Source organism: Poecilia latipinna, unplaced genomic scaffold (assembly GCF_001443285.1).
Source record: "Poecilia latipinna isolate Pla-1442-1.1 unplaced genomic scaffold, P_latipinna-1.0 Scaffold1826, whole genome shotgun sequence".
NCBI lineage: Eukaryota > Metazoa > Chordata > Actinopteri > Cyprinodontiformes > Poeciliidae > Poecilia > Poecilia latipinna.
In genome coordinates, this window is record NW_015114442.1 from 123361 (window position 1) to 133855 (window position 10495).

Consider the following 10495-nt stretch of genomic DNA (forward strand, 5'->3'; position numbering starts at 1 on the left):
ATAAATATATATATATATAAATATATATATATATTTTTTTTTTTTTTCCAGGGCTTACCCCAGTGTATTATAAGCGTGGTGGGCCACCAGGCTTAGCATTGCTTATTTATTTAAGTCTTTTTAAAATGTTTGCATTTTTAAAGACTTTATTGTTGGTATTAATCTTCTGATCTTTCAATAACACACAATTATCAAGTGATATTTTTGTATTTCTTGTCAACTTTAAAAAAAAAAAAATTAACTCAAACACAACGGGCCGCTGGATGAATGTCTGTCCTAGCACTCGGACATCGGGCTTAGCAGGTTTTCTGGGGGAAACTTTGTGTATTTATCACTAATTCCTTTCTTTTTGTCTCATTGAGAATCACCTTCATTTAATGGTGACCGCTGTGCTCTAAAGTGGATCTGTAAAGAGCTCTTCCTTCCTGTTAAGTGTGACATCATCTGTTTTTCTGAACGTTTTTTTTTTTTTAATCTTTGTAACTCACACCATGTCTGCCGCACATGTTTGTTTGCAAGCCAAAAACTTGACTTGAACTCCAGGAAAGTCAAGGACTCGGTAAGTTGATCCCTCTTCTTTGTGTTTGGATCAAAACAGCACGAAACAGACGGCATTCAGCAACACTTTAATAGGTTATACAATGGCATAGAAAAATGGACACAAGAAAAAAAAAATAGACAATTTCCTCTATAATGGATAAAAAAAACAGACAAATCACCTGCTTAGGCGAAGGACAGATTCTGTACAGGTTCTGTTTGTGGGTCGGGAAAACAACAGGAACAGAACATCTGCTGAGCTGTTGATGATGCACTCTGTATTTGGTTAACCTGATGACGATGATGTCATTTATCCAGACTGGTCAAAACGGGAAATGCTGCCCTCTAGCGGTAAGAATATGACACGTTTCAAACAGGACAAAGAAAATCTCAAACACTGTTAAGAACCGCTTCTCACATTTGAATTAATGCTCATTATAGCGTTCAGGTTAAAATGTTTTAAAGCTTCTTGTTTGCCACATTTTTATTGTAGTCACATTGATAATGTTTTAAAAATTCACCCTTTTGTTCAATGAGGTTGGAGAAATCCCTTGGTGCAACAATTAATCATTTCAAGTAAATACAATAAAGATTTTTGTAATCCAAACTCCACTTTTAGAAGTTAATGGGAACGTGGGACACATTTTAACGAGCGATCCAGGATGCCAGTTATGGATTGAGTGAGGAAATGTGTACAGACAAGTCAGCTACAGGAAAACAGCCCCTTGCTGATACTGGCCAATATCGGTCAGAGCAGCGATTACAAAGTTTAAAATAACTTCAAACAGGGACGCTGAGTTCACCTCCTACCACTCGGCTGAGGTTTCTAATTCGATGTATGTTGGCCTTAAAAGAAATTTAATAATTGGCAAGAAGTTAATCGCATAAAAAGCTTTTAATCAAATCCTGTGACTTAACTTATCAGACGCTTACAAAGCCAAAACATTCTCATAATCTCTTGTATATGAAGCACATTATTAACTCCATTCTTAATCTTTAATAATCACTTGATCTTTCAATCAGAAAGTAGGTCAGGCTGCCATCAGCTGGCGTCACTCCAAGCATTCAGTATGCTGAGGTGAGGGATTCTTCACTGGTGCAGACACAGCGAAAGCATTGCCACATACATGTACAGCATGTATTTGACATCTTTGGAGCTGTAACGCTCACGAAGCGACAGAAAATGGAAGGCAACCTGGCTCGGTTTCAGATGTGCAGAAAGGTAAAGCTGATGCTTTATTTACAGAGTCACTGATTCTCCTATGACGTCACACAAGGCAACATCATGTTTAGGGTAATATTTTAAAATGCGTCCACAGCAGCTAGTTTTCCGTTACGAATGTGCGCAAAACTTTATCGATGTTCAGTCTAATGTCAGAAAAACACAATTTCACAATTGCAGTATTTCCATTAAGAAACACAATTAAAATCACGTGAATTTTAATTCTGACATGTTCAAGCCATCATCCTCCTACCGCTTTCTGTTCTCTTTTTTTACAACATTTCCACCAGCAGTAGCATCCGGTTGTTGATTGCGCCTCGTGTGATGCGAAAAAAAGCAGCAGGAAAACCACCAAAACGTCCAATCAAAAACCATGAGTTTTTTTTTTTTAATTGACGTCTTTCCATCAAGCAAATTTATCTCCTAATTCCAATTTGCACAATTTTGTGGTCGATGGAAACACAGCTAATGTGTTTCAGAAACTTACCAAGCCTTGACATCATAGTAAACCCAGTGAATGTAAACCTTTGAATTTGAAGAAAATTATAGTTATTTAATAAATCGAAATAATTTTATTAATCCTCAATGACCTAAACCAGGAACAAATATTCAGATGTAATAAAGACAAAGGGAAGAAGACGGTGTGTGTTTTCATAACTTGTTAAATATCTGGTTTCAGCTGTTTGTGACGTGTTAGGAGAGGCCAAACAGCAGCTGGTATGCAGAACAGAGATGTGTTTAAAATTCGGATTACAACATATGTACATAAATGCATCCATTTCTAATAACTCACAGATTTTGGCCTTCATTTGTTTATGACTGAATGAGCTCATCACAGATGTCCTCACCACTTTAATGTCTTAAGAGAGACGCTCACTTCCCGTCATTCCTCATTTTTTTTATGCATTGTATAGACGCCAAAAGTTGTGCAACTTCGTCTACTTGGAATTGTTCAACGTAGAAGTGGAGCATGTTTGAGTCTCGTTCCAGGTTGTTTTTTTTTCTTTTTAAGATCTCTAACTGACTGTTTGTTTGGCGGATTCAGACAGCATCGACGTCAAAGCTCGTCCAGTTGTCCCTCTAAGCTCCTCCCCGTCCCCTCCCTCCCCTTAGTCATACCACCGTCTCGGAGCTCGAGCTTTTTCCAGTAAAAAAGTCCCAGAAGTTGGCGGCCGATGACGATTTGCCCTCGTCCTGCTGCATCTGCCTCACCCAGATGCTGTTCTCGGTGGAGCCGCTCAGACTGGAGCAGCTTCCTCCACTGACGCCGACGCTGCCCAGAGTGAAGCTCATGGCGGCGCCCCGCGGGCCACCCCGCCGGTCCTGGGGGTCTCCATCCTGACTGTGCATCTTGGACAAGGTGGACGGCTGGGACAGGCTGAGCAGGTTGTGGTGGGAGTGGAACTGTCGCATGTGGCGGATGGACTTGGCGGAGCGCGCCTCACCTGCACAGCCAAATGCAAGAACGCTGTCAGTTATGGTGATGATGCTGTTGGTACCACCCTGGTTTCTTTTAAAGGGTCCCGCACACGCTCTAACCTTTTCACTTTTTGTCAATGTACAAAAACATTCGGGTTGTGTTATTGAGAATTATAAAGCTAGAGCAGTGCTGGGAGATAAATCAATCTTATTGATTAATTTAATTTTTGGTAATTAAATTTTTGGAAAATGTGGAGGAGTCCAGGCAGATGTCAGCACGCCGAACGCCGCCATCTTGTTTGACATGCGTATTTTACAGCTTCCATTTATGTGGACTTTGAATTCAGGTCATCAACTCTATGACATAATATTAAAACCAGGTTCATTTTTTTTTTTTTTTTATGAGGATAAAGTCATATTACCAGGATACAGTTGTAATATTGGGAGAATAAATTAGAAAATTTACAAGAACTCCAACACAAAAATAACAAAAAATTAAATTGAATAACGTCGAGCGTTTTTGTGAAGTCATACTTTGGTATAAGTTTCACTGATGATACTTAATAGAAATGCCTAAATCTTTTAACACATCAGCCTCAAATTATTACCGCTAACCTGCACAAATCCGCCACTGATCGATGTTTTAAACATGCCAAACCCATAGGGGGCAGTGCAGCGCAGCGCTAAAACCTGTGTCAGCAAACATGGCGGCTGCAGTTTCGTTTGTGCGGATGTTTTGAACGTCGCAGACTGTAATGCGTGGCACCCCTAAATATCCGTTTTCCCACCTACACAGACAAACAGTAAGAGAGTTTTCTCCACGTTGTTCGTAGTTTTTATAAGTAATTATTTTAGTTGTGTTAAACCCAGTTTTTATGTGGATGAAAATGCAAAACGACTAAAAACTGATTCGTTTTCCCAGATGTCCAGCTACATATGTGGACCAGCACCAAGTCTGTTTCAAGGCTTGTGGCAAAAGGAAATTGATTTGTTCTCTTTAAAAAAAAAAAAAAAAAAAAAAAAGCTTCTATCTTGCTTCTTTTCCGTAAAGCAAATAACAATAAATGGCTTAGTCTCTGCTGAAAGAGGAGTTTTTATCCAACATAAAATCTCAATAAAACGCTCGAGTTTGTGGCTGTAACGACAAAATGTGAAAACATTTAAAGAGAAACAAGACGCTACATACATATAGGCCTGTCGCGATAAACGATAAATCAATAAATCGCACGATAAATTAAACCTATCAACCTAATTTAAAAGGTCGTTCTTCCTGCCTTTTTCTGTTTCTCTTGATGACACTGAATGAAAAAAGGCTCAACTCCGGTGCTCTCCACTGATCATCCCTTCCTCATTTCCTTAGTGTAATGTCCAGCTCACACAACACGAGTTGTCGGCCCATTTTCAAAACATGAGACACATATTAGCCGACAGAAATCCTAGGTATAACGGTTCGATCGGGTTCGTCATGCCGTGTGGTTTCCAGCCACCTGGGCACAAAATAATGGCTACAAGTCCAGTTATCTAATTTTAAAATCAGGCATTAATCAATGCTTTATTAGAATCTACCTGTGATACATGTGGCTAGAGTCAGTGTAAAGTCCTGACTGAATGAAAATCATTATAACCTATTTATGTCACGTTAACGAAGAACAGCTGAAAAGTTACCGGGTTTATCAACTGCGGTAGTAATTTGGCTCCAACTCCTCTCCTGGTCATTTCTATATTCTTTGCACGAAATGTTGAATAAATATTAATGTTGTTTCCACATATCATCTCCGATGTCCGCTGGACTTTGGGTTGCGCCGTGTCAGCTGTTTGGGATTCCCCTCCGTAATTTCCCCTCAGAAAGCAGGAGGAGAATCCGCGCTTTCTGATTGGCTACCTGTCACATTCTGCTTTAAGCTCCCAGTCTGGGGAAAAACCCCGATTTAGATCGGAGCGGCCACGACGATCTACTGCAACACACCACACACTACAGGATGATCGGTTACGAAATCACCAGCGAGAATCTTAGATCAGCCAACGATCTAAGATTGTGATAAGGAGAAAATAGCGGCAGAAAATCGTGTAGTATGAACTATTGCATTAGATAGTCGGATGTGCTCATCTTCTCTATTTAAATCTAGTGATTACTGAAGGGCAATATAGTATACAGACTTCATAATCTGCACTCTTTTGGTTGAATGCAGTATTTATTTCCGCTTTGGCTTTATGTTGTTTATTTTTTATTCAACTACGTTTTTTGTTAATGGAGACCGAGAATCCATTTTATTTTTGTTTTTGGTTGTTTTGTTTATTTAGTTTATCAGTTCCAGTGTTATGTGTTCTTTTGAAAATAAAGTGTATCTATCTATGGCAGGAAAAAAACATGCATTATTAGTCATTTCCATTAAATTCAGTGTCAAAAGGTCTTGAAACAATATTATCATTTATCGCAATAATTTTTTAGACAATTAATCTTCCAGCACAATTTGTTCTCGTGACAGGCCTAATTTTCTATGATAGAAAAACAACCGCTGACAGGCTGCTGCATAACCACCTCTCTGACTGACTGCCAGATGGCGCTGTTGCCTCATTTATCTCATCACAGTGAACAACCACAGGATTAAATCCTGAAATCATCCACCAGTTTAGAGACACTACTGGCTTTTTTGTCCAAGTCCAAAGCAAAATATTTATATAAAAAATGTAATTTAAACATCTATATAATTGGTTTGTCAATAGTCAGTAAATCTCTTGTGAACCGTTTCTTTTCTAAAAATCTACCAATAAACAGAAATGTGAAAGCATACAGATAAACGTCTATGTAAGGATTTCCAGGATGACAACTATTAAGTGATCAGCCAGCTGTTGATCAAAATCATCCAGTTTTTCTTTGACTAGCTCCAACTGGTGATTTTGGCCTGTTTGTTAAATGCATCATCATTAACAAACAGCTTGTTCTACAATGTACTCTGGAGTTTAGCAGAAATCACTTAAATGGTAGAAATATAACACTAGATTATCTTGAAATTACTTCATTTTCTGCTGGATTTAAAATGACAACCTTGTAGTTTTAAACACACTTTTAAAACCACATTTTATCCCTCCAATATGATTTTATTTAACAAGACAGGACATCTTGAAACCTTTTTTTTCCTTTTTCACAGTTATTAGAGTCACTTTGACCCAAAAAATTGAGGAAACTAAAAGGAACACCACGCGAACAGCGGCTATCTCAGAAGATTACAAGCCTGACATGTTTTCTGGGCTTGTGCTGCAGCTGGATGTGCTGCGTCAGGTCAGGCAGACCTACCAATCATCCAGCAGTAGGGCTGGATGATTGCAACTACAACACAGCACGCTGTGTTGTAGTTGCATGGTCACCTCTTGTGCCTCAGCATTAAGCATCATCTGATCAGATTCTCCAAATAATCTATGTAAACTTTAATGTAGAAACAGCTTCTTTTTTTCAACATATTTATGTCTAAAACATTTTTCATGTCATTGCCTGAAACTGTTGTCTTTTGCTGTGAATGTGCCTGAAACCCCCTCAAACAAGCGGGTAAAACAAGTATTGAACACATAACAGTTTAGCTGCTGGGCTGGTCTGCAGCTTTTTTCGCGCTATGTTTTCTTTTTTATGTGTTATTGTCACCAAACATGAATTCTGTAATTGCCACTTTCCTAATCTTCATATTATCCTTTAACTTCTGGACTCCAAAACATTTGGGGGCTCGTCCGTGACCTAAACTGGGATTTCTTGCAGCCCAAACAAGAATCGTTCTTCTTGAGATTTTGCACAAATGGACAACATAAATATAAAGTGTGTAAAAATTTCTTAAAATTATTCAGATGGTAAATGGAACCAATACCGAATCTCCCTTCTGGCCGGTTTCTGGTCTGGTTCAGTTTGAGGACGTTGAGGAAGACCTCGCTGGTCAGGCTGCCCTCACCGCCGCTCCCATCCGGAGGGAAAAGCGGCGACGGCGGCTCAAGAGGAGACAAACTTCCGCTTGAGGCCCCCACGGAGTCCAAAGAGGCCCCTGTGTCCCGGCGACCCCCGGACTCGCTGCTGCCCTCTACCGTCAGGTGGCTGCCACTGCGAGCAAGAAGACAAGCTCAGATCGATGACTAGCAAGAGTCAGATGACTAGCAAGAGTCAGAAACTATTTGTGGCTGACCCGACAGCAGATCGGAGGAGACGTACCTGAGTTTCCTCCGCAGGAGATAATCGATGACATCCGGGTCGGTCTGGATCAGACTCATCAAGACTTCCTGCTGAAGCTCTGCAGACACCTACAGGAACACACAGACCATCCAATCCAATTTAATCTCCAGCTACGGAAGAGAAGTGTCAACCCAACGCATTGGTGGTGAAATCTCTCCAGTGTCTCTTTGAAATAATGACCACAACAAAGGCTGCTGATAGGTGTGATTCTTCTGGTACCGTGAAGAGCCTCCTGTAGTTCTGTATGAGCACCAGAGTGATGCTGATGATGGCCGTGCTGTCCTCGATGCCCATCGCCTGAGGACTCATGTCTCCGCCTCCCTCCCTCTGGAGTAGGTTCGGCCCGAAGATCACGGCCAGGTTGGCCGCCGTCATCTTGTTACCGGGAATCTGCAGGGGGAGCGACGGCGGTAAAGATGGGGAAGGAAACAGTGATTGCGTTTCCAATGACCATATATGGCACAAATTGGAATTATGAAAATACATGTGCTTAAAGGAAACACATCAACTTAAAATTTTTTTTTTAAAACACTCAAATTTTCAAAGAGGTTGTTTATCAGCTTTATCGAAATTAGTGAATTTCGCAAAACTGCAATGGAAACACTTTTTCACATGAGCCATGTGATCAACAACCCGATGTTACTACTGGCAGAAAAGTCAAAGAAAATGACAGGAAGTAGAAGGGGGGGAAAGGCCTGCCATGATTTTTAATGTTAATACGTGAAAAAAAAGTAGCGATGGGATTTCAGCAGATAAGACAAGTAAACATTTTTACCACTTGACGCAAAGAAAGACGTGATGCTGGACTTTTATTTCGATTTTCGACACAAGAGGACATGATGAGCCACCGAGGCTCGCTAATTTGTCTTGCCTACCTCCTCGTCATTGGTCCCTACGGTGTCCTGGGCGTAGCTCTGCACGGTCTGCAGCATGGACAGGAGGCGCAGCAGCGTGTCGCAGTTGCAGGGAGGGAGCAGATACAGGAGGTGCTGGAGGAACTGCAGCTGGTCTGCTCCTCTCAGCACTGCGTGAAGCATAAACCAGGGTTACCTGCTGAGCCACAATGATGCTGCAACCTCTGCTCTTCAAAAGCCCAGCGCAGCAACTTGCAGAAGCATAAATAACCTTTAACTCTTTTTTTTACATTTTATGATACTGTAACCACAAACATCTGTCCATCCATTTTACTGGGATTTTACACGACAGACTGACACGAAGTAGCTTCTGACTGTTACAGCTGCAGTAATTTTTATAAAAAAAACATACCTTCTGGTTCTGCTGCTGTTTGCAGAAATACGCAGCTCGGTCTGAACAACCAATCAGAGCCAGGAGGAAGGTCTTAGCGCTGTCAATCAAGCTTGTGTTGGTGCTGCTCACATCCTACCCCTTACTCTCTGCTAGGCTACAGGTAGTTCACCTCACCAGAAGCGTCTGTAAATGCTAGTTAGCATAGCCACCGATGACAGTGGATAAATGGTTTTCCTGTAACCATTAGGACACTGAATGGCACAGGCATGATTGACAGCGCCAAGGCCCTCCCCCTGACTCTGATTGGTGGTTCCTGAGTAAACAGTGCATTTCATCAGATGGATATATGACCACAGGGAGCTACCATCACCGACATGTAGTGACAGTTTTAACAATTATGTCAAAAAACATATTTAAAAAAAAACTAAAAGTTACATCTGCAGCTTTAATAGCAACTTTTTTATTTATTTTTTTTAAATCATCTTCACAACAAAACACCTGAAAGTGTCCCTTCACTGACTGCGCCTGTGAGCTACAGTATTTGTTCAGGACGACAGCAGGCGTCTTGCGTTCACATACGGTTAGCGTGCAGGAAGGCGGGGTAGAGCTCCTGGGGCAGCAGAGGGTCCGGCATGTCGCGCAGGAACTCCTTGAGCAGCGCCGCCACGTCGTGCACGCTGTGCTCCTCGTCCAGCTGGACGTCCACCCCCATGTCGAAGTCTTCACGCAGCTACGGGAGCAAACCAGATCGCTAACATCACAGAGGAACACGAGCTCATTAACGTGAACAACAGACTTGTGACATGTTGGGGTTACTCAGGGGCCACTCTGCCCTCCCCCCCTCACCCCAGTGGATGTGATTTCTAAATAACAGGATATATCACTTCATCAGTTTGAAGATTAGGTTTATTTTTGTAGCATCCAGCAGAGAGTAGCAGGAAGCGGCGCAGAGTGAACCAGGGGACGACACGTTGCTGCAGGCAGCGGCGCTTTGGTGTTTTATGGTCAAGAAGCAGTCAAATTGGGGTCACAGCTCTTAAAATAAAAATATATTTATGGGTCAGGCTTTAGTTTGGTGGCCTTGACCTCATTTTAGGCTTTAGCAGACCACAGAATCATTTGGAAAAAAAAAACTAAAAAAGGGTCTGGAAGTAGCTGGAAGGTGAAGATGAACTACACAGATATTAGACAGAAAGCTAAAATATCACAAATGAATAAGTTCTACTTGAAAATATGTGACGATTGATGTAAAGTGTCTCAAAGTTATAAGTAAACATCCATCCGTAAATTTATCCATTCATTGTCCTAACTGAGTCAAGATCTCCATGGTAACAGGTGGCGTTATTGCCAAGACCACTGAACCAGACAAAACCTGAGGCCAAGGGAACAAATCCTCAGCAGAATTAATGAAGAGAGCTAGCTTAGCCAACCTGATGGTCACGTGTTAAAGCTATGGAGCACAGTTCCTGCATAATTTATGCTGCATTTGGATCTAGTTGTGTTAGCTTGCCTTTTCCTTTTAGCTTTTCTTACTTGGCTATGATAAAAGTTAAAATTGTCCTAGACATCCACATTATAATTTATCCTCTGCTGAGTATCTTTGCTTTTCCACTTGATTTGATTTGCAAGTCAATTCTTTGTGCTTTGAGTGAGCAGTGAGCAGATCTTATCACCAACTGCTGACTTAACTGCTGTTGCCACTAATTTATTTCAGTCCATGTTCCCTGTAAATAAAACATAAATAAAAGATGGACAGGAATGTGATGCTGCGATGCCACAAATATTTGACAATGTCAAATGTTGTGCACAACGCCGTTCCAGTCAAAAGCCATGAAGCTCGGAAACTACGGCTCACATTT

General features: G+C 41.2%; 1 protein-coding gene across 1 annotated transcript; it reads right to left on the bottom strand.

Annotated features, from left to right (window-relative positions):
* Positions 1 to 473: 473 nt before the first annotated feature.
* LOC106934566 (rho GTPase-activating protein 6-like) lies at positions 474 to 10469 on the bottom strand. The gene is made up of 6 exons (XM_015014541.1): positions 9216 to 10469; positions 8264 to 8412; positions 7608 to 7778; positions 7368 to 7456; positions 7033 to 7259; positions 474 to 3204 (listed from the first exon to the last, which is right to left on the bottom strand). Exons 1-6 carry the CDS (start codon positions 9346 to 9348, stop codon positions 2873 to 2875), a joined length of 1101 nt encoding a protein of 366 aa, XP_014870027.1. The 5' UTR covers positions 9349 to 10469; the 3' UTR covers positions 474 to 2872.
* Between the last annotated feature and the right edge of the window lie 26 nt (positions 10470 to 10495).